The sequence below is a fragment of the Nannospalax galili genome, unplaced genomic scaffold (assembly GCF_000622305.1).
Source record: "Nannospalax galili isolate Female #2095 unplaced genomic scaffold, S.galili_v1.0 scaffold1307, whole genome shotgun sequence".
Classification (NCBI taxonomy): Eukaryota; Metazoa; Chordata; class Mammalia; order Rodentia; family Spalacidae; genus Nannospalax; species Nannospalax galili.
This window is the reverse complement of record NW_008357035.1, coordinates 522,630-547,402: the sequence shown is the minus strand read 5'-3', so window position 1 is coordinate 547,402 and position 24,773 is coordinate 522,630. Positions and strand designations below refer to the sequence as shown.

Below are 24,773 nucleotides of genomic sequence, written 5' to 3'. Positions count from 1 at the left end.
GTCAGGAACGTCAGAGAGCCACAGGCCCTACGGCAGGGCTCCAGCTCAGTGGGGCCATCCCCTGTCTTTCTGAGGGTCCAGCTCAGTGGGGCCATCCCCTCCCTTTGTGAGGGACCTTACAAAGATGCCCTCTCCAGGTGCAGTGGAAGCCAAGGGGGAACCCTGGGCCACACAGGGGTGCAGATGGGCCTTTTCAGCCTCCTGGGACCTCGCATGGTGATTCCAGCCAGTTGTATGACCTGGAGCCAGTCACTGCTGTGAATTTCCATTTCTCCTCTGTAGGGTGGGCTAAGCTGGGCTGCTTCTAGAATTCTAAGAGTCCAGTGGGCCCAGGCCAGCACCCAGAAAACAGACTGGGTCAGGGGTGGGGTGAAGAGAGTATTAGGGGCCAAAAGTCAGGGACATCTCAGGACACTGACTGCTATCCTCTCTCTTCCCTCCAAGTAAAGGGGCTGGAGGTAGGGGCTTGAACCCAAGAACAAGAGAGAGCCAGGGGATCCAGAGCAGAGGTCATAGAAGGAATGGTAAACCAACTTGGGCCAGGTCTGGGGGTGTCCAGCCTGGAAGAGGCCAATTAGTCAAACGGCTGCAATCGACCATTTGGAAGCAATTAACAGGGCCCATTACCGCATTATGTACCCCCCACAGGCTCCACTGGGCTTTGCTCCATATGGGAGGGAGGGCGGAACCCTGGCAGTGTGGGAGCCTCTGCCCAGCCCAGGGAGACCATAATGGCGCTCCAGCTGCTGCCCGGCACTGGGCACACTTCATCGGCTGGGCCCCAGCATCTGAGAGTCTGCCAGTGGACACGTCCAAGCCAGAGGGATGGCCCAGGGGTGTCCGGGGGCAAGAAGGCAGGTGGGCTTAGGTGGACGAAGGTCTCATTGGGCAAGACAGGGCTGTGGGAAGTGGGCTAGGGTTTGGGCAGTAGGACAGGCCCGTCCACAATAAGAGCCCAGTCACAGGGATGGGCTGGGTGGGGCCTGGGACAGGGTGGAAGCAGCATCAGGGTTCAGGCAGCTCCTCTGTGGAGTGCAGGGTGGGTGAAAGGACCCGTGGACACTCTGTGGGGCCCAGAGGAGGACCCCGAGAATCTGGTTGCCATGGGGATCACTGAGGAACAGGCTACAGTGTCAGCCAGGACCACTGGGAGGGCCCGGACCTGGCCACCTTCTGGATCAGCATTACTTTCAAAGGCATTGGCTCTCACCAACACCATGGTTAGCTGGGGGTCCCTGTGATGGGGTGCCGATCCGATGAATGGTGACGGTGGCAGGACTCTTGGAAGAGGTTGTTCTACTGAGGCTCTGGCCGTTTTAGAATATCTTATACGTGTGAAGTCAGAATCTCAAAGGCAAAGAAGGCCAGGTCCACTCATTCATTTCAGGAAGATGTCCTGGAGCACTGCAGTGCGTTGAGCTGCCCAGGAGGAGGAGGCACAGTGAGGAACACACCCAGCGGCACCTTAGGACTGCCTGGCCTGCATCCGGAGAGCAGCCTCTGGTTGGGAGCCACCTGAGTCCTGCTCAAGGCGGCAGCCTGTCCCTCCCTGGGTTCCACAGCCCCAGCTGAGAAGGCAGAACACAGAGGCTGACCGCAGTGGACAAGATGGTGGACGAGGATCAGGGGCCTCCCTGGAAAATGTGAGGGGCTTGGCATAGAGCAGGAGGGAGGCTCTAAGCCCAGGCTGTCCAGTGGGATTTCCCTGGTTTCTCCCAGCCTTCCAGGAATACCTTCAAGGGAGGGTACTGGGGCCTCATCTACAGGTCCTCTTTCATTTTCTCTTTGAACTTTATTCTGTTTCCTCTCTCTACCCTCTCCATCTCTCTATCTCCATCTATCTCTACCCCCTGTTCTGTTTCTGACTTTTTTCTTCCCCTTGAGGCAGGGTCATAGCCCCAGATGGGGACTTGCTATGTAGACCAGGCTGGCCTCGACGTCACAGAGATCTGCTTGCCTCTGCCTCCTGTGTCCTGGGACTAAAGGCGTGGCCCGCAATGCACAGCCCACCTTCCATCTCTTTTCTCCTTTTTCCTTTTGTTTTGTTTTTATTTTTGTTTAGCTTTTTTGAAGTCCTCTGTAGTCGAGGCTGGACTTGAACTCTGGACCTCTGGATCCTCCTGCTTCCAGCTCTGGAGTGTTGGGACACCAAACCCATGGTACCATGACTCTTGTCACCTCTTGGCCAGGCATGGGGAGGTAGCTAGCTCCTAGTACTCCCAGAAGCTATGCCCAGGCATTTAGGGAAGGGTCATCTCTTGCATCCCTATGTGCCCTCTTGGTAACTTCAATGGCTAACCCAGGTCTGAACAGTGAACCCATGGGGTAACATGCCCTCTTGGGCTGTCCCTCGAGCTGTCCCTGTCCCCCTAAAGCAGGCTCTATCATTGGCTCCAAGGCTCTGGTAAGCCATGGCCTGACCCTTAGGCTACTCAAGGATTCTCACAAGTCAGACCTGGAGTGGACCTGCAGACCTGGCCAGAACAGAGGCCCTGGGGGACTGCTAGGGGTGCTCAATGCCTGACCCTTAGGCTACTCAAGGATTCTCACAAGTCAGACCTGGAGTGGACACTGCAGACCTGGCCAGAACAGAGGCCCTGGGGGACTGCTGGGGGTGCTCAACTGTGGTGTCACATGGGCACTCAGTGTGCTAGAGAGGGCTCAGTGGGGACCTGCTGCCCTGTCTGAAGTCATAGGGTTGGAAATGTCCTAATGTGCACTATTAACAGCTTCTGGGCCTCATGCCCCACCCCCCTCAGGATCCTACATAGTCCTGGCCACAGGTGAGGGCTGGGACTGCCACCCACCCTACTTACCCAGAGCCCAAGGCCAACTTGGGAACCAAAGCTGTGGCCTCGACCACCAGACCCTCAGGCAATCCTATCCCAGCATTTCTATACTGGGTTGGCCCGGTGGGCCACTGGGGGCAGAGGGGCCAAGGAGTGTGGGGTGAGACCTCTCCTCACACCGCCGGGAAGCCCTCTGTCCCTGAGGTACCTGTCAGACAGGGAACTTGGAGATCCACGATGTGCTTAAGGCAAGTGGGGGAGGCATTCCTGAACCTACACTGCCCTCCCCCAGCCCACCAGGTGGAGATTCCCAGGAGGCCTTGGCATCATCGCCTTCCTGCCCCTGACTCAGCAATGCCACATTTCCATCTCTGCCTTCTTCTCTCCTCTCCCTCCTCCAAGATTTATCAACTGCTTCCTCTCCTGTTTCTGTCTCTGTCTCTGGCTCTCTGGCTCTCTCTTGCTCTCTCTCTGCCCCCCATGGCTCTCTGTCGCTTGCTCCCACCTGCCCAGTCCCCTCCCTTGCAAGGCTGCCCAGGGCTCCTGTGTGCTGGTGTGCACACCTCCCTTGGTTCTTTCTGGTTAGCTCAGTTGGACAGCAATAAAGCATCTGGGCCCGGTTGGCTACAGGATTGGTCTGCTGAGGACAGCGCCAGGGCTCCTGCATTAAGCACCCTGTGCAGACTCAACCCTGAGGTCCCCCACGGATGGTCCTGCTGTGCAATCTCTCCTGGTTAGACACTGCCTTTCCGGAGGGTTTGTCAGCGCGACTTCCCCGCAAGTTGTTTTCACGGACATCAGTCATCCGCGGTCCCATTGTGCACCGAGGATTGATGTGAGGCGGGAGCGGGGTGACAGGGCCTGGGGGCGGCCGCCTCCGGGCTTGGCTCTATAATTTTCCGAGGCATAATTGGTCTGGGGGCGGGAGCGAGGGCGGGGCGGCTTGGGGACCCCGCGGAGGCGGGAGGGCGCTGGGGGCCCCGACGGTGTGCGCAGGCGAAACCGGGCCTGAGCCCCCGCGCCCCTCCCTCCGGGACCACGGTCGCCTTTTGTTGTTCATGGGCCTTTCTTCAGCTCTGTGCGCAGTCACGGAAAATTCACCTTCTGGGTCAAAATTGAAGGGCTCGGCCCGTGTCTCCCTATCTCTCTCTGTCTCTTCTCTCCATCCATCGCCTCTCTCTCTCTCTCTCTCTCTCTCTCTCTCTCTCTCTCCCCCTCTCTCTCTCTCTCTCTCCTTCTCTCTCCCCTCCCCTGTCCCCCTCCGCTTCCTCCCCCTTCCCCCGCCCAGTAGCGGCGGTCTGCACCGCCTGGCACTCCTCCGTGCGCTCCCAGCTCCGCGCCCTCCATGCGCCCGGCGCTGGGTTGCAGCCTCCGCCGCCCGGAGGGCGCGATGCGGCGATGAACCTGCTCTGGCCGCCGCTGCTCTGGCCGCTGCTGCTCGGGCTTCTGGAGCCCGGTCGACCGACGACTGGTCCCGGGGCGCGTCTGCGGCGCGATGCCGGCGGTCGCGGCGGGGTCTACGAGCACCTCGGCGGGGCGCCACGGCGCCGCAAGCTCTACTGCGCTACCAAGTACCACCTCCAGCTGCACCCGAGCGGCCGCGTAAACGGCAGCCTGGAGAACAGCGCCTACAGTGAGTGGCCACCGTGGGGTGAAGGGGACCGCGAGCCAGATGTGCCCGGCTCTCCTGTCGCCGCGTCGGGGAAAAGAGAGCGCTGGGGTGGGAGGCGAGAGGAGATGCGCGGAGGATGCCGCGGTCCGAGCTACCGACCCCCGGGAGGCGTCCTTGGGTGCGTTTGGAGGTTCTGACAATTTGGGTTAGTCAGAGACAAGGCTCTGGACAAGGATTTGTCACATTCTTTACTGCCTTGGCGTGGAGTCCGCCTCCTGCCGACCCCAATGCCCTCAACCCTCCTTGCCCTCGGCCGCCCAGGTGGCCGGACTCTGCGCCAAGGACACGCCCTTGGGCCGGGCTCGGTTCCCTCGATGCGGCCGCCGGCGACCGGCCTGTCCCGTGTCAGGTCCGCGGACCTAGGGCGGGACAGGACAGACGGGCATTCCCCGCGGCCCGGTGGTCGCAGCGGACAGGGACCGGAGTCCCCTGGGTGTGCGATGAAGACTGTCCGATGGAGAGGGAGCAGCTGGGACACGCGAGGCTGGAGGGCAGCGGGAGGCCCCGCGTGGGAGGAGGCCGTGCCCCGGGCGCAGGAACAGTGCGGTGTCAGGGGCGGGAACCGCAGCTTCCTCCAGCCAAGCCGCAGTCCCGCGGGGGCGTCTTAAGGGACGCCTCCGGAGCGCACGGTGGGGATCAGCTGTCGCCTGGGAACCCAGGCCAGGGGCTCCTCACATCTCTCCAAATTCACCCCTCCCCAGCTTCCTGATGCAGAGGAGGGGGTCCTTGGCAGCCGGGTGGGGAACCTTGCCCAGACAGTAGTGACCCCCAACTCAAAACCGGCGGCTCTCACCCGTCCACCGGGGAGAGGGGGAACTAAGGCAAAAATCTCAATTGATCCCTGTTACCCGGACCATGGTGGGTCCCTGGCTTGCTCCTGAGACCTGCCTCCTAGAAAAACTGCGGGTGCGCCACCCAGATATCCCGAAGCCACTGTTGGGAGACAATGTATATTGCTCACCAGGAAAGGCACTGGGGGAATTTGTGTGCGTGCGTGTGTGTGTGTGTGTGTGTGTGCGCGTGCGCATGTATTATGAGATTGATTTGTTTTGCATGACACGGTGTGAATGTGTGGAGGTCAGAGGACAACTTTCAGGAGTTTTCTCCTTCCACCCTGTGGGTCAGGGAGATGGAGTTCAGGCAGTGAGGCTTGGGCAGGCTTATTCACCGCACTGAGCCACCCGTGCCATGGGAAGTTTAACTTTTGTACCTGGGGCATGAGTTGCTCCAGCCAACTTTGCTCTGCACCCAGCTGCCTGGGGTCCCCTTCTCCCACTTAGATCCTCACCCTGAGAAAACTGACAGCTCCAAGGGAGCCCCACCCCCACCCCACAGTGCTCCAGAGGCTCTGGGCTTCATCTGCTTTAGGGCTTGGGTTTAGGAAGTTTATGTGTGGCCCTGGACAGGTCTCTTGTCTGGTCTTAACTTGCTGGACAAAACCAGTGCACAACAGGGATGTGCCAACCTGATCCTCTCTGGTTGGACTCAGGGTGTCCACACGTTCTTTGCGTCAGCTTCCCAGGTTCAAATTATTTCTTGGGATCAGTATCCATCGGTTCCCTTCATGTCTTCACTGCCCAGTGCTTTGTCCCTCCCAGCCTCCACCTCCATCTGCTGGGCGTGGCTGCCCTCCAGTCCCGCAAAGCCTGGGCAAGGCTTGGGCGAGGCTTGTTCCAGCTGGTGTGGTTCAGCCTAGGATTTGAAGATCGGACAGTTGATGAACCTTTCCACTCTTCTCAGGTATCCTGGAGATCACCGCGGTGGAAGTGGGCGTAGTGGCCATTAAGGGTCTCTTCTCTGGCAGGTACCTGGCCATGAACAAGAGGGGACGACTGTACGCTTCGGTGAGTACCACCTTGAGTGGGCAGGTGCTGATGAAGTAGCATGTGGCCTGAGCGGGTCCGGGACAGAGGGTACATGGGTAGATGCCTGGCCACAGGGTCATGCCAGACTCAAGCTGAGCCAGGACCTTGGGCTCTAAGTCCCTGCCCGGTACTTTTGACTGCTTCCAAAGGAGTCACTCGGAATGGGGCCAAAATTCCACAGGTGTCGGGTACTCACAAAAATGTTCCCTACCATTTGTTAGAAGTCAGTCTGTTTTTCTCTGAAAATTATGGAGGTTATAAGAGGAGAGCAGGGGTCCCAGAGCCACAGAAAAATGAACAAACAGAGCCAAGCCAGAGAGGCAGCTCAGATGAGGAAGGGGAAAGATGGACCCTTGACTCGTTCTCCCTGGGATGGGAGGCAAGGGCTGTCTGAAGAGCTGGGGAGGTGGCTCAGTCTAAAGTGCTCACTGTGTAAGCATGAGGACCTGAGTTGGATCCTCAGCATCCGCATTTAAAAAAAAAAAAAAAAAAAAACTGATCAAGGTGTCGTCCCTGTGATCCTGGTGCTGAGGAGGCTGAGCCAGGATCCCTGGGGCTTGCTGGCCAGCCAGGCTAGCTGAGTGGCAAGTGAACACCAGATTCAATGTGACAGCCTGTCTCACCAAATGGGGTGAAGAGCATTTGAAAAGGACATTCTGTCTCTGGTCTCCACACAGGTGGCACTGGGCTGCCTGGTATGGAGCTCGTGGCACTCCCACACTCATGAGGTGGTAATGGAAACTCACCCTTTACCCAGGGCTGGGTTGGGGCTCCCTCAGAACTGGGTTGATGCTTCCTCAGCTTCTTGGACCCTGCACCACCTCCAATGTGGGTGAACACAGAGGACTGTATTCTGAACCTGAACCCCTCCCCCCAATCACTCTGCTCTGGACTGAGACCTCAGGAGTCCTCAGCGACAGTTCACATCTTCCTGACCACAGAGGAAATGTGAAAGACCCCATCAGAACCTGTGTGTGGTCACCTGGCTTTGGGGAGCAGGGAATGAGGCCAGCGGTGACCAGGCATCCAGCCAGCTGCAGTGGAACTTCACAGAGAAGCCTGCAGACATCTTACCGTCTGGCAAACAGCCTCAGGGGTGAGGTAGCTTGGGCACCGGCTGCCCACTCCTTTCAATCAGTTAGACTCTAAGAGCTTCACGCAGGCCTGCCCCAAGCTTGTGATTGCCCTGGTGTGGCTGTCTTCCTGATGCTCCCATGGGCCAGAGCCAACCCAGAGTCAGTCCCCATGTCCCACCTGAGTTATAGATGACAATAGCCTGCCCAGAAGTCCTGCTGCTACAAGACCCAGGCAGAGAGCAGCATAACCCACAATGACTTAGAACACCTTTTGTTCATGCCTCCATCATTGCCCCAGGGACACTCACTCCTGCTCAGGGTTGGCCAGGAACCAGGGTGGAACCCCACATCCTGTCTATCTCTACGTCCTCAAATTATACCTGTTTACTTGTCTCTCCAATCCCACCTTTCCTTTCCCTCTTGGGTCATTGCAACAGTATTGGGATGGGGTAAGTGACCTGAAGTTTCTCTCTCCTCTAGCCCATTCACCTATCCACCCAACCATGCATCCATTCACCTAGCCACACACCCACTCATACATCCACTTATCTACTTACCCACCCATCCGTCTATCCATACATCCAACACCCATGGGTCCACCTAGCTGTCTACCCATCCATCTATCCATCCACTCATTCTATTCATTTATCCAACATCTATTGATTCATCCATCCATCATTCATTCATCCACCTACCTAAATGTACATTCACCCATCCATCATTCATCCACCTATCTACATATCTACCTACCCATATATCCATCCATTCCATCACCCATCCATCTATCTAATGTCCATGGATCCCTCCACCTATCTACCCAGCCATCCACCCATCCACCCATCCATCTATCTATCCAACCCATCATTCATAAATATACCCATCCATTTATCTACCCATCCATTCATTCATCCATTTGTCTACCCATCCATCCACCTATCTACCCATCCATCTATACATCTACCTACCTACCCATTCATCTATCTATCTACCCATTCATCTACCTATCTACCTATCTACCCATCCATCTATCCATCTACCTACCTACCCATTCATCTATCTACCCATTCATCTATCTATCCACCTATCTACCCATCCATCCACCCATTCATTCATCTACCTTATCATCCATCCATCCATCCATCCAGTGTCCATGGATCCATTTACCTACCTATCCATCCACCTATCTCCCAACCATCCATTCATCCAGCCATCCAGCCATCTGTCAACCTACCTATCTACCATCCATCCACCCACCACCCATCCATCCATCTGCCCATCCATCCATCTACCCATCCATCCACCCATCTATTCATCTACCCATCCTATCTGCCATTCATCCATCCATCTATCCACCCATCCATCCACCCACCCACCCACCCATCTATCCATCTATCCACCCAGCCATCTATCCATCCATCCACCTGTCTACCCATTCATCCACTTATCTACTATCCATCCATCCACTCATCCACCAATCCACCTACCTATCTACCCATCCATCCACCCACCCACCCATCCATCCATCCATCCATCTACCCATCCACCCACCCATTTATCTATCCAACCACCTATCTACCCATTCATCCACTTGTCTACCCACCCACTCCATCATCCATCCCCATCCAGCATCCATGGATCTGTCTACTTACCCATCCATATCCACCTATCTACCCATCCATCCATCCATCCATTCATGCATTCATTCATCCAGCTAGCTACTCATCCATCCATCTGCATCTCTCCATCCACTCTATCACCAATCCATCCATCCAATGTCCATGGATCTATCTACCCATCCATCCATCTATCTACCATCCATCCATCCACTCATCCATCTGCTCGTCCATCCATACATCCACCCAGCATGGATCTATCCACATACCCACTCGTCCACCCATCACCTCACCAGCCATCTACCCACTCATTCATCACCCACTGTCTATCGCATGAGGCTAAAAAGAGTTCAGTTCTCTTTCCTTATAGGTGGCTTATATGGTGGAGACACTCAGAACAGGGACACAGTCTTGAGAAAGGGAGACTGGCCAGGGTCTTAGACATCAGCAGATGTGGGTATCATTGGCTCCAGGCCACCTGAGGAGGGAATAAAGCATCAGGCAGGTGTGGACTGGCCCCCAGGCCCTGTTGCCGTCCTTCTCGCTTGTGGCCACTCACCGTGGTCTCTGCCCACAGGAGCACTACAACGCAGAGTGTGAGTTCCTGGAGCGCATCCACGAGCTGGGTTACAACACATACGCCTCCCGTCTGTACCGCACGGGGCCCAGCGGACCAGGGATGCAGTGGCAACCCGGTGCCCAGAGACCTTGGTACGTGTCTGTCAACGGCAAGGGTCGGCCACGCCGAGGCTTCAAGACCCGGCGCACACAGAAGTCCTCGCTCTTCCTGCCACGAGTGCTGGGCCACAAGGACCACGAGATGGTGCGGCTGCTGCAGAGCAGCCAGCCACGCGCCCCACGTGACAGCGCCCAGCCCCAGCGGCGACGCAAGAAACAGAGCCCGGAAGGCCACCGCACGGTGGCGCCCGCGTCCGCTCCTGCCACTCTGGGTACCCAGCTGGTGACAGGTGGACGGGCTTGAGTGGCCAGCAGCATCCAGACCCCACTCTCCTCCAGTCCCCCATCCTGGTCTCTGGACTGGCTGCAGTTTCAGGCCTGTGGAATCCACGTGGCCTTTGTGGCCTTTGAAGTTCACGTGGCAGATGCTCAGGGCTCAGTCAGGACCATGGAACACCGGGAAGCTCAAGATATTGCCGGGTGGCATCTGGGAGGGAGTGCTCAGAGCTGGGTGACCTGAGGTGCAGCCCAGCGATGGTGGGGGTCGGACCCCGAGGACTGAGGCATGGACCACCATGCGCGGCCACGATCCAGGCATTAAACATTCCATCCTGTCTGGTCATTGAATAAGCTGGGTGCAGGCTGAGGAGCTCTGGGTGCTCACTGGGGTGGTCTGCAGGGACAGCTGCTGCAGGATGATGGCTGTGTCTGGGAACAGACTGAGGTGCTGCTTAGGCCCGGGAGTGGGGAGATAGTGGAGTTCCAGATCAAAGGATGCTTGTGTGGTGAAGATGTGGGAGTGTAGGTCCATGTGTCTATGTGTGTCTGTGTGTCAGTGTCTGTGGATCTGTCAGCCCTTGTGTCCACAGTATTGTAGGTGTCTTTGTGTGTTCATCAAAGGATGTGTGCATGTGTAAGGGATGTACATATTTCCTTGGACTTCCAGCTCCAGGCATGAGTGTGTGTGTGTGTGTGTGTGTGTGTGTGTGTGTGTGTGTGTGTTGTGTAATCCTGAGTGTCTGTGTATGTATGTGGAGTGAGAGAAGAGGTTTTCTCCATTCTAGAAGCTCCCAAATGTTCCCAAATGCTTGACAAGAAGCAGCTAGGGGGTACAGGCTTAACTTTGACTCACGACCTGAAGAGACACAATTCATCATGGTGGTGAGTCATGTGGGGGAGTCTGAGGCTGTGGTGACCTGAGCTTAGGCTGTTCACTGACATCTCAGGAGGAGCTCCAGTTGGGTGCTGGGACTCAGCAGGAAGAGTATTGCAGGGTTGGGGTAATACGCCCCTCACATTCAGGGAGGGTCTTTCCTCCTCAGTTAGACCTCTCTGAAATTGCCCTAACAGACGCACCCAGAGATATGTCTCCCAGGAGACTCTAGATCCAGTCAAGCTGATCATGAGAATGAACTGCCCCCCGCAACTCACACACACACCGGGAAGCTGCGTATCTTTCCAGGTTGGGGACCACCATTACCATAGGCTGGGCGGTGGTGGTGGGGTCTCCTTGGTCTGAGTGGTGGGAAAGTCCCAGGAGACTCTAGATCCAGTCAAGCTGATCATGAGAATGAACTGCCCCCCCCCGCAACTCACACACACACCGGGAAGCTGTGTATCTTTCCAGGTAGGGGACCACCATTACCATAGGCTGGGAGGTGGTGGTGGGGTCTCCTTGATCTGAGTGGTGGGAAAGCAGCAGGGGACAGGAAAGTCAAGCCACAAACATGTTGCACACCCTGTCCCAGTAGCACTGAGACTCAGAGAAGGCACGCCACTTACCCAAAGGTGCAAATCTCTGAAGAATGGGGGCTATTGATGCAGGAGAGATGGCCCAGCTGCTAAGAGCACTGGCTGCTCTTGCAGAGGACCTGGGTTCCCAGAACTTACATGGTGGCTAAGTGCTGTCTGTAACTCCAATTCCAGGGGATCCGACACCCTCTCCTGACTTCCAGGGCATTGCATAAGCACAGGTACACTTACATACATGCAAGCAAAATACTCATACACTAAAATATTTTCTCAAATACAGTCCCTTAGCAGGGCTATGCACCCCAGCAAGGGTCCTGGGAGGACTTGCAATGGTTCTAAACCTTCTGGGTTTAGGAACCCCTAATTTAAAGGGCACACCCATGTTGATACTCAGTGGACACCCTTTCCTGTGAGCTAATTGCTTCCTACCCATTATTTTCTGGGTCCTCTCAAAGTTTGGCCACTATGATTCCCATTCACAGGTGGGTAGATTGAGGCACTTCAATGACTGCAGGGTGGGTGTGAGAGGCCCAGGGGTGAGACCACTCCACACCACCTTTACCTCTATATTTGTTAAGCAGCACTGTGCTACAAAATGGTTACCTAGGCTCCCACCATTGTGACCACACTCTATCCAGCAAACCTGTACCTGTTATTTTCTGTCAGCTGGACTCTAGTTCCATGTCAATCTAAGATGCAAGGGAGGCTGGGAAACGTAATCTTTGTTCTGGGCAACCAAGTTCCAGACAAAACTGGGGGTTTCTGTCACCAAGAAAAAAAGAAAAAAGGAACCCAGAGGTCCTGTCTGACCCTCCTTAGCGTGGGCAGTGTGGGTGGCCCACCTGTGTGCCCCCAGGTCCCCAGTTCTCCCTTCCCTGGAGGTTTCCTCAAACATCCAGAACTCAGGGAAGGCACACTTGGCGATTGGTGCCCAGTATGATTGGTGCCCACTCCCCCGATCTCATTCACAGACTTATGATTCACAGTGGTTCAGCCAAGTCCATTTGCTGGAGGTCGGGGGCTTCAGGTCCTGCCTACACCTGACCCATAGTGTCCCTCATCGGGCTCAGAAGCTTCTGTGAGACTGAGGCTCTTGTCACCAAAGTCTCTTTCTGGCCAGGGCAGGACAGGGTGTCTCCCAATTTTGTCTGGGGATAGGGCTATTTAAAGGGTGTTAGCTGGTGGCTTGAGAGACAGCTCAGTGGTTAAGTGCACTGGCTGCTTAGGTAGAGACCTCAGGTTTGGTTCCCAGCGCCCACATGGCAGCTAACGATCATCTGTAACTCCAGTTCCAATGCCCTCTTCTGGCCTCTGTGGGCATTGCACAAACATGGTGTACTTATATACATGCAGGCAAGACACTCGTATACATGCATTAAACAAAATTTTTAGGAGTGTTGGTCAAGCCAGTGCCTTCCTCAGAGCTCCCGCTTGAGGGGTCTGATGGGCCAGGGCTGGTGGGACCTTTGCCATACTGAGCCCAGTCCTGGTCCTGAGGTGTCGTCCCCACCCTGGTCCCAATGTGTGGCAGGCATGAGAACTCAGCCCTAGCAGGGCTCTCTGCTCTTCCTAAGGAGTGGGGACAGGGCACACAAGGCCGTGGTAGTGCTCTGGACTGATGCCTCCCAGCTTCCCTTGAGTGGCCTTGTGTGGAGTGCTGGCCACGCCAACATGGGGCACACACAGCAAGGTTTTCTTATGGGCCCCTTGGATGGACTTTGGCCCCTCACCAAGCTCCATGGTCAAGGGGCCCAGGCAGCCCTCCTGGCCACCAAACCCAAAACACACTCTCAGCCTTGCACGGGACAGCCCAAACCTGCTGGTCAGCTACTAACTGTTCTCTGCCACCAACCACACCCAGCCTGCCTAGGGCCCTGTAGGATGGGGAAGGGGCTCTGGACCCAGAGCCAAGGTCCCAGTCCCCAGCTGGCCACAGGAAGGTGAGGGTTGTCTTCAGAGGCCAGCTTCCCCATTATCCTGGAAAGCTAGGGTCTGGGAGGGAAAGGATGGGTGTTTGGTAGAAAGTCCCTGGCCAGGGCCTGGACGCACGACCCTAGGCATGCCCTGATCCCTTCCCTGAGCCTCGATGCACAGGTCCCTCCCTCGGCTTCAACATGGTCCTAGAGCATGCTCTGCTGCATAACCCTTGCTTTGCCAATTCAGGCACAGCTCAGAAATATGAAACCATCTCCTGAGGCCACACAGCACTGGTCGTGATGGTTACGGCCAAGACCCAACAGACCAGATTAGGAACCCAGGTGGAATTTGCCTCTCCTCCAAGTGAGCTCATTTGTCCCCTTGACCTTCAGGGCCACTGTAAGCCAGAGAGATGATCAGTTGAGATCTTTGGGGGACTCTGAGCAGTGGGGGCCCCAGGGCTGGAACAAGACACCATCTGTGGCCACATGACCCTAGATGGCCAGTTGACCCCTTCCTCAGAGCTGTCAGGTGCTGGCAGTGAGAAAACAGTACAGATGCTGCTGAGAGTTGGCAAAGTGGAGACTCAGATCCCTGGAGACGAGGATAACCCCAGGTCATCCCAGCTGATACCCAGGGACAAGGAGACCCGGTGCAAGGAAAATGGCCAGCAAGTGCAAAGGCCCCGGAGCTGGAAGGGCCCTAACCACAGCCCTGAAACTGGGGGGCTGAGGCAAGAAGATGGCCTTGAATGCTGGGTCAGTCTGGGCTGTTCCGTGAGGCCAGGTTTTCTATGGAACAGAAGTGAAATGCAGGTGGTGCATGTCTGGAATCCCTGAACTTGGGCTGAGGCAGAAGGATCAGGAGTTCAAGGTGATACTGTCTGGGCTACAGGAGACCCTGTCCCCAAACAGAGAAAACCCTGAAACAAGTGACAGCCAGTGTGAGGGAGTATGTGCCAGCTTCCTGTGGGCATCAGTCACCAAAAATTGGCACTTTAAAAAAACAAAACATGGGCTGGAGAGGTGGCTCAGTGGTTAAGAGCCCTGGCTGCTCTTGCAGAGGACCTGGGTACAGATTCCAGCATCTACTTGGCAGCTAACAATTGTCTGTAACTCCAGGAATCCGACGCCCTCTTCTGACCTCCACGGGCATTGCCTGACACGGGTGCACTCACATACACGCAGGCAATACACTCATACACATAAAATAAAAATAATAAATAAAATAATAAAATACTTAAAAACTTAAAAAAAAAAAACAAGCAACCAAAATAATAATAATAGAGGGCTTGGTGGCACACACCTTTAATCCCAGCACTCAGGAGAGTCTCTGTGAGATCAAGGTTCAGCCTGGTCCACATATAAAGTTCCAGGCCAGCTGAGGCTACAGGGAGGCCTGTCTTTAAAAAATCAAATCAAATAAAACAACTCTTCTCTGAGAATGACTGTGCCACCCATGTGGGACAGGTAAGGGGCTGGGTGGTCCCCCTCATAGTGACTAAGAGTGTCTCAAAGCACCCTGGTCTCACGGCCACCTCCCTAACCCTCTGGGTTCTCCGATGCCGACAGGAAGGAGCTAGGCTCACTGCCGGTCCCACCTACCAGCGCCGCTCCTCCTTGGCCAAGCTCCCCAGACTCACTCCATCTTCTCAGCTTCTCCCTCACGGGCAGCTCATCCTTGGAAAGCCTTTTGGGCCACTCAGGTCCAGCAGGGTCACTGCCTTCAGTGTCACCATTGGGTGAGGGTGGGGGGAATTCAACAAGATAGCCCCCCATAAAACACCTGCCCCCTGCAACTAATACTTCTGTTTGTTTAGTTGGTTTGGGTTTCAGTTTTTCAGTCATGGTCTCACTTAGCCCAGGCTGGCCTCCAGCTTGCTAGGTAGCCCAGGCTGGACTCCAGCTTGCTAGTTAGTCCAGGCTGGTCTTGAACTCTTTCTTGTTTGTTTTCAGACAGGGTCTTCCTGTAGCCCCAGCTGTCCTGGAACTCACTATGTAGACCAGGCTGGCCTTGAACTCACGGAGATCTGCCTGCCTCTGCCTCCCGAGTGCTGGGATTGAAGGGTGCGCCACCACACCCGGCTCTTGTTGTCTCTTTTATTTTTAGAACGTATTTTGTTTATTATTTTTATTTTATGTGTATGATTGTACTGTCTGCATGGATGTAAGTATACTTGTGTCATGCAAGGCCCTCAGAGGTCAGAAGAAGTGTTCAATTCCACTGGAACTGGAGTTATAAACGGTTATTAGCCACCATGTGGGTGGTGGGAACTGAACCTGGGTCCTCTGCAAGAGCAGTCAGTGCTCCTAACAACTGAACCATCTCTCCAGGTTCTCACTATATAGTTCAGGCTGGTCTTAAACCCTCTATACCTTGGAGGAGGACCTTGAACTGGGAATCCCAGTGCGGGGTTACAGGCACTGTGCCACCATGCCAGTTTTATGTGGTGCTAGGGGATCAAATCCAGGGCTTTGTGCATGTATTGAGTGAGCTATCCGCCTGCCCTTGTCTCTCCTTTAGTTTACCGCACCCTGTTAAGTCCTACCCCCCCACCCCCTTCCCATCACACCCACACCCACGTGTGCTAGGGACTCTAGCGGACTTTCTGTCTTTAGTCTGTTGACTGACAATACAAACTCAGAGCCCCTCCGCCCCCCAGGCAGTAAAGGGTTGGTCACTAGCCACTGACTTCCAGGTGTCTGTCCACACGCCTCTGTGCCAGGGCCTGTGAGGGAACACTGAGTGTGCCCTGGTTCCTCTCCTGGGGCCCTAGTGGATCTGAGCAGAGGAAGGAAGGAAGGAACTCCACTAGTGACACTGACACTGCGGGGCCTCATGAGTGCCTGTTCTGCCCTCGGGTCTTACCCTCCTGAGAGCCTCCAGGGCAGGAGGCTCTCTGGCCAGTTTCGGAGTGGAGAAGTGAGCCTTCTAGGGAGAGGACTCGGGCTTGAGGTGGATGATGTCAAACAGACAAAAGTGTCTCCAGGGCAGACTCCCCAGTTCTGCGGCAGGCTGCCCCCAAGAGGGCTGGGGGAAGGAGGGGGCGCCGGTTGACCTCAGGGTGGCACCCTCACCCCCTGCTCTCCTGGTCTCTGTTGTCAACTGTGTGTGTCTGGAAGAAACAGGCAGGCCCCGGTTTTCCACTCCCCAAGATATTTGGGGTGCTCTCTGGTGTAGACCAAACCACATCTCCAGGGCTACAGTGGGGCGGAGAGAATTGGAAGGAAAATCTCGGCTCCGCGGTGCCCTGTCCCTGGGTTTTTGCTTCAGGCCTTTGCACCTGAGTCCAGGCAGCCTTTGTTTTGTTAAGTGAGAGAAAGCCAGAGTGGGAAAGGGGAAGTCAGGGCCCAGCGCGGCCTCAGGGTGCAGCCCGTTCCCTCATCCTACAGTAGAAGGTGTGGGCCCAGCTTAGCTGACTGCAGGTGGGGCCTGGGGAACCTGACCTCAGCTGACCTTGACCTCATGGGAAGCCTGGCCTGACCGTGAAGCCATCCCAGAGAACTGTGCAGCAGTCTACAAGAGCCCTTCCAAGGGACCAGGTGCTCCCCATGCTGCCCTGGAGACCACTGGAGGTCACCTCACCTGTCCCCACTCTTGACCTTTGTACCCCCCATCCCCGGGAGCAGCACACAGTAGGCCCATGCTCACAACTCACTGGCGGGGAGGGGGCTCCATGGACAGACACCTGCTCCTCCAGGGCCTCAGTTTACCCTGTGAGGGGTACTGCAGGCACAGCTGGTCTCTGGCTTAGAGGCTGGCTGGTAAGTGGCCACATTTGCCACTGTGTCAGTTCTACAAGACAGGTTATTCCTGAATGACCCAGCAGGATGTGTCTGCTGGCCTGTTGATGAGAACACTGTCTTCTCATTTGCCTGGCATGGGGGGGGGGGTAGGGCGCACCACCTAATGCAAGTGGCGGGTCCATGCTGGTATCTTGTGGGTGGGATTTGAAAGTCAGTTTGGCAGAGAGGCCCAACTGAATCACCTGCATTCTGGAAAAGTGCAAGAGAGATGGCTCAGGGGTTAAGAGCAGGATGAGCTCTTGCAGAGGGCCTGGGTTCAGTTCCCAGCAGGCACATGGTGACTCACAACCATCTGTAACTCCAGTTCCAGGGGATCTGACACCCTCTTCTGGCTTCCTCAGGCATTGCACGTACAGGTACACTTATATACATGCAGCAAACATTCATAGATATAAAATAAAAATAAATCAATACAAAAATTGTTTTTTAAGAAAGAAAGAAAAGTATTTCCAGAACTTTTGGTTCTCCCCAAGAACCCTGCTGGACCCATTCCCTGTCCCACACCCTGAGCAAGGCCTTGACAGGGAACCAGGGCCCCTCAGCCCCTCTCCCTCCTCCCCAGGTTTCAGGACCCTCCGGGAAGGGTTAGGCCCCCCACTTCCCTGTCATCTAGAAAGGAGAGAGCCACTTGAGCTTCAGCAAGCCTAGGGGCCACCAAGGACACAGCCCAGCACGAGACCCGGAGCAATTCCTGGTTGGTCGTCCCATCTGGGAAGCAGGCTGCACTGGATTCGGGGTGTGAGGTCCTGGGCGATCATCCTCGGCTTCCTCCTCAACTTGCTTCTCACTGATGTCACCCTGTAGGGCCTGGGATCATGGCCCCATGAGGCCGCCAAGGGCCATTCTTGGGCTCCTGGCCTGGGTGACAAGCAGCCTGTGCTGGCTGACAGACCACACGCCTGCCTCTAAGCCGGTGCGATGGCGTCTAAGCCGGGGCAGACCCGGCTGCTATTTTGGGTTCTTCTGTCAACTATTTTGGCAAAGACCAAATGGCAGACTCCTTTAAAATAGCGGCTCTGAGGCCAGGGGTCACTCCCGGAGAACCAGGTTGCCCTCGCTGGCTTCTCAGCAGTTCCTTCTAGTTAAATCTGGACCCAGCATCTGGAGCTGTGAAGGCCTGGATGAAATCCTGACACCAAGCCCATCAAAAAGTCACAATAAAGGCGGGCGACCCGCCTGGCCCTTCTCCAGGGCTCCGCCACACAGAAGAGTCTGCAGTCCTGGGGAATCACAGGCCTGGCTGGAGGAGCGGAGGGGATGTGGTCATGAGTCCCTTGTCCACATCTGTGTGTCCATCTGTGGACAAACTTGTCTTGCTCAAAGATGGGGTGCAGGATACCCTGAGATCTGGGAATCTTAGCACACAAGCAAGAGCCAAGTTCCCCTACAACACAGCAACATTACTCAAATTGACTAAGGATCAGGCAGTTTCTAAGGACATGGACATTGCTCTGGCTGTCTGGCCCCAGGCTGCCTCACTTAAGAAGATGACCTATCCATGTATGGGGGACCAGCGTGGACCAGGTATAAGCCCTGGGGTAGCCCCCTGAGCTGTATCCTAGCTCTGTGAAGTTCCAAGAGACCCCGAGGGTAATGGTGGTGGACTGGGACAATGCTAGTCCAGGTTATTCTGAGACCGGACCTCATTTCTGACTTCTGTGTCTTGAGCATCGATGGTATCAGGCTGAAGTCTGGGGAGCATTTTTGTCTTCTTTGAAGCTCGTTAAGTCATTCATCAAACACTGGCTGCCCTGCTGTCCCTGAAAGCTCTGTTCCAGGTACTGAGGACAGACAGAAAGGCCTCCATGCCATCTTGGTGGACTGACATCCCCAGAGAACCAAGCGCTGAGAGAACCACCCTTGGATGAGCAAAGAGAAAAGCCTTGCTGTGGCATCCCGGGGAGGCCTGGCCTGACCAAACCTCAGTGGAGGACACAGTTCTTAAGTGGCATCCAATAAGCCTGCCACTCCAACACTCAGGAGTGGGGGCAGAATCAAGAGTTCAAGGTTATCCTCTGCTACAAAGTGAGTTGGGGTCAAACTGGAGACTAGGGGGAGAGAGAGAGACAGAGCGAGAGTGAGAGCGAGAGTGAGAGAGAGAGAGAGAGAGAGAGAGAGAGAGAGAGAGAGAGAGAGAGAGATCTTCCCTAATGACTGTCCCTGGAGGCAGCACAGGGCTGGGCGGTGCAGGGTCAGCCTCGTCAGCCTGCTGTCAGTGCCCCGAGGAACAGGATGTTTGTTCTTCGAAGCCACTGCTGTCCTGGGGGTGGGGGGAGCCTCCAGCTCTGGGATTGGACAGGCCTAGGCAGTGAGCATGGGTTCCTGTCCATTCCAGTCACAGGCTGGGAATGTGCTAGAGGAATGGGGAGATGGAAGTCAGCTATGGGAGGGTAAGCAGCCGAACTCCCTCAGGGTCACCACAGAAAAGTTGAGGTCAGCGACTGGAGAGATGCCTCAGCGGTTAAGAGCACTGGTCACTCTTGCAGAGGGCCTGGGTTTGATTCCCAGCACCCAAGTAGCAGCTAACAACTGCCCATAACTCCAGATCCAGGGGCTCTGATGCCCTCACCTGACCTCTGTGGGCATTGCATGACACCAGTGCATTTACACACATGCAGGCAATATACTCATACACAAAAAACTAATAAATATTTTTTTAATGAGAAAATAAATCTTTTTATGCTGGGCATGGTGGTGCACATCTTTAATCCCAGCACTCAGGAGGCAGAGATCCAGGCCAGCCTGGTCTACATAGCAAGTTCCAGGCTAGTCAGAACTACATAGTGAGACCATGTCTCAAAACAATAATAACAAACAAATAATAACAATAACAAAAGAGGCACATGCAGGGACCAGCAGGCAGACAGGCCTCACTGTGAAGCCCAGGCTGGCCTCAGATTCACAACCACCTCCGCCTCCTGAGGGCTGGAGTCACAGGCCAGCCTCACACCCAGCGGGAAAGGCATTTTTCTTTAGTATGTATGTGGGGGAGGATGTTCATATGTTGTGTTGTGTGTTTACGTATATGTTTCCACGTGTGCTGTGTGCATGTTCACTTGTGTGGTATGTTTGCATGTGTGTTTACATGTACGTGGTATGTGTGTTTACTTGTATGTGCGTGATTATGCATGTTTACATGTGTGGCTGTGTGTGCTTATCTATGTGTTTACTTGTGTATGTATATGTGTGTGCTGCGTGTTTACATGTGTGATGTGTTTACTTGGTTGTGTTTGCACATGTGTGAGTTGTGTATTCACTTGGGTGTGTGCACATGTGTGGTATGTGTTCATGTTTACTTTGGTGCTTACATGTGTGTGGTGTGCGTGTTTACTTGTGTGGTGTATGTCTTACTTGTGTGTTTTCATGTGTGTCATGTACACGCTTACTTGTCTGTGTTTACTTGGGGGTATGCGCACATGGACCCCAGAGGTTGATGTAGGGTGTCTTCCTCCGTGACTCTTCTCCTTACTAACCGAGGCAGGGTCTCTCACATGAGCCCAAGGTCTGGATAGTCCAGCCAGTTTGCTTTGGGGACCCCTGACTCCATCCCCTAAGTGCTGGAATTGCAGGTGGCTACCACACCCACATAGCATTTACGTGGGTGCTGGGGACTCACACGTGGGTTGCCGTACTCATACATGTACGGCAAGTGCTTTATATATTGAGCCGTTGTCTCTCTAGTCCCAGGAAAACCATTTTATTGACAGATTTGTTTATTTTTATTATGTGTATATGTGTGGGGGGGTGAGGGTGAGTGTGTGCATGTGTGTTTGCATGCAGAGGCTAGAGACATCTGATGTCCTGGAACTGGAGTTACAGATGGTTGTTAGCTGCCATGTGGGTGCTGGGAACCAAACCTGGGCCTTCTGCAAGAGCAGCCGGTGGTCTTCATGGCTGAGCTGTCCCTCCAGCCCCAGAGACCATCTCTCATTTCCAGTCTTGTGAGCTCAGCCCAAGAGGGCTGTCACCACACGTCGTTCATCTGCTTGGCTCCAGAGAACCAGGCAGCTCTGTTCCTGGCCGAGAGAAACAGGAACTGGGCACATGGAGTTCCATGGAGAGAGTTAGGGAAGAATTGTATTCCAAGGTTTTACTTGGAATGTGTCACAGGCGATGGGGTTTGCAACTACTTATAACAAAATTTAGATTCCAATTTTGAAAGGTATAAAGGGAGCTGGGTGCGGTGGTACATACCTGTAAACCCAGCACTTGGGAGGCTGAGGCAGGAGGGTTGCTGGGAATTCTTGGGTTGCAATATAAGACCCTGAGTCAAAGAAAGGGAGGGAAGGATGGAGGGAGGGAGAAAGGCCACTCAGCTCCTCACAGAAGGATGATGAAGTCAGAAGAGAAAAAGAGTTGGGGGCCCTTGTAGATACCTGGGCTGAGGTGCTGTCTTGGCAGCCCTGACTGAGGGCCACCTCACCTGCCCCTTCCTCCGGCCGTTAGGTCATTATTTTTCCATCAGATCTCCTTGGACAGAGAAACACACTTCACCCAAGGACAGAAGTAACATTCCCAGACTGAGCCCCATCTAAACCCCAGTTTTTCAAATGTATTATTTTTTTTCTATGTATGTGAGTATATTGCCTACTTGTATGTAAGTGCACCCATGTCACGAAATGCCCTCGGAGGTCAGAAGCGGGTGTCGAATAGTTGCTGACAATTGAACCCAGGTCCTCTGCAAGAGCAACCAGTGCTCTTAACTGCCGAGCCATCTCTCCAGCCCCTCAACCCCAAGTTAAAGGAAGGTGCAGATTCATCTGGTATTGAGGTTACCTATGTGACCCAAATAGGTAACTTACAGCCCCGAAACAGGACGCACAGACAATGGAGGTGTCTGCTTGGACACCCCATGTGGAAGACAGCTGAGACTCTAGCTATAATCTCCTTCCACTTCCACAGCACACCCTGCCCACTGCACGCTCAGCCCCAGCCCCAGTCCCCAGCAGGTGGCATCTCAGGGGCACTAGTTCCTGGGATTGGTCTATCCCAGCAGGTGAGACCATGGACGCTGAAGGGCCCATGCTATCGGAGAACAGAGGCCCTACCATGAGTGCCTGGCCTCCCCTGCCCTCTTGCTGAGGACTGACCTGTCTCACAACTTCTGTCTAGCAACTTTCCCGGGGACATCATTACAGTCCCAACTTCATAGAAAAACAGTGGCGCTCAGAGAGGGTGAGTGACTTCCCCGAAGCCACATGGCCCATCAGGGAAATGCAGACCCTGGGCCCCACGTGTCCGCTCGGTCTGCTGACCCTGGAAGTGGCTCCTAGGAAGTTTGTCTGTGCTGAGAGGTGCCTCTTGCCAGGGAAGACGACAAGTCATGTTGGGCAGAAAGGCACACCCCTCCGAAGCCAAGTCCAGAGCCTTTCTTGGGCTCAGTCCATCCAGAGCTGGGGTGGGGCACACAGTGGCTAAGTCTGACCTTTAAATGACCTTTGTTCCACCCCCACAGTGATTCCTCTGAGGTCTCCAGTCTAGTGAGGGGGTGGCTGGGTCCTTACTCCCAGCCCAGGCCACCAAAACTCCATCTTCTCCGATGGATACTGGCGGGATCCTATGCTGACCACCAGGACCCTTGGGGGACTCCAGGGGAGACAGTGACCTCAAATTAGGTTTGTGGGGATGATCTAAGAAAGAGGAGAGGGTCAGAGAGAAGGGGAGCGGCCCCCATGCTTCCCCTAGGGCTTTCTTGGTGTCCAGGCCACCAGATCAAGAATCAAGAGGCCCAGGGGAACCTGAGGTCTGGAGATGTCCCCAGTCATATCCATCCGGTGAATGGAGACCAGGGATGGTAGCTTTGGAACCCCCAACACTGGAAAGAGCCCCGCTTCCATTCACAACCCTTCTCCACTCTCCCCATACCTGCCCTGGTTTGCACCCCTTCCCAGGCTCCTGGAGCTTGCACTTCCTGATGTCCACACCCTCTCAACCTCAGGTCTCTCTGATGTCAGCCTCCAGGACTGTCAGCAGACATTCCATAGGAAAGCCTTGTCCATCTGATAGAGATGGGATTCCCCCCACCCCCAGGATGAGAGCTCGACTCTCTCCTGTTGCGCTTCCCTGCTCTTCTCTGAGACACAGGAGGGTCCCACCTGGTGTCTTTGATTTGATTGGGAACCTGGGGGCTGGGCATCGTGTCTGTTGCCTCCCAATGAGCAGGTGACTTCATGTGCTCATGATGGCACATAACATGGACCCCTACTCGGGCTGAAAAGAGAGTTCTCCCCTGCCCAGTTTATACCTCTAAAGTTCATGGCACAAACTCAGTACAGACCACTAGTGCAGGAAGAGAAACTGAGGCAGGGGCAGAGAAGCTTGGACTGGCCTCGGGCGCCCAGAGGCAGAATTGAGTCCTGCTCCTAGCCATCTCTGTGACCTGTGACCCTGAACTAGGGTCAAGTCCATGGACTGTGGTAGACTCCCCCGACGTGGAGATGTTAAGCCGGCCATCTGCAGGACTGGATGAGGTGGAGCAGTGACCAGCCAGGCTGGTCCATGTTTGGCTAGTTCCCCTGCACCTGCTGGACTTACAAGGAAAGAGGCCCCTCCTCCAGTCACCGTGGTCCATACCAGTGGACGAGACCCCCTGGCTCCCCAGTACCTCATAGCCACAGACGGCAGATCTGGCACCCAGAGGCGAGGCAAACTGCCAGCACCATGCAGTAGGCCAGCGCAGGTGAGGAGGTGTGCAGAGCACGCGGTCCCCACCCCACTCAGGTAAGGCAGCTTCGTGTCTATATCTGTGGTGTCCTGCCCTCTCTCCAGTCGAGCACATATCAACCCATTTACCATAGAAACATCTCAGATTCGATGTCATCATCTGACAGGAGGAAACTGAGGCACAGCTTCTCTTGAATGCTCCCGGGCTTGGACATCTAACCTTTGGAGGGTCCACAGGCGGACAATTTACTGGAACCCAGAGCCGCCTCTGCGGCCACCATAAACCAAGTGAGGGCTGCCACAGGGCCAAGTGCCCCGCAAATAAGGGGACTTTGTTTATTTATTTAATTATTCAGAGACAACGTCTCTTATGTAGACCAGGCTGGACTCAAACTCTCTGTACAGCAGAGGATGATCTTGAACTCCTGATCCTCCTGCCTCCACCTCTCCAGTGCTGGGATTACAGGTGTGAGCCATAACACCCAGCTTTATGTGGTGGTGGGGATGGAACCCTGGGCCTCATGTGTGCTAGGCAAACTATCAAAGGAGCTACCTCCCCAGCCTCCAGATGCCTTTTAAAATGCCCTCAGCACTGACTTTCAGAAAATTATCCTCTGACCTCCAACATGCGCTATGGCACATGTGCATACAGGCACTCGTGTGACACACACACACACACACACACAAAATTAATGCAATAAAGAATTTTATGGGGCTGGAGAGATGGCTTAGCGGTTAAGAGCACTGACTGCTCTTGCGGAGGACCCAGGTTTGATTCCCAGCACCCACATGGCGGCTAAAAACTGTCATTGACTCCAGTTCCAGGGGAATCTGAAACCCTCTTCTGACCTTTGCAGCATTTTACAACATGGGTGCACTCATACATGTAGGCAACATACTCATACACATAAATTTTTTTTTAATGTAATGAAGAATTTTAAA

At 54.7% G+C, this 24,773-nt stretch overlaps 1 protein-coding gene across 1 annotated transcript; it reads left to right on the top strand.

The window, feature by feature from the left end:
- The first annotated feature begins 731 nt into the window (after window positions 1-731).
- Window positions 732-10,243, top strand: Fgf3 (fibroblast growth factor 3). Its single transcript, XM_008854983.3, has 4 exons — window positions 732-858; window positions 4,078-4,422; window positions 6,202-6,305; window positions 9,593-10,243. The coding sequence occupies exons 1-4, from the start codon at window positions 732-734 to the stop codon at window positions 9,995-9,997; spliced, it is 981 nt and encodes a 326-aa protein (XP_008853205.1). The 3' UTR covers window positions 9,998-10,243.
- The last annotated feature ends 14,530 nt before the right edge of the window (window positions 10,244-24,773 follow it).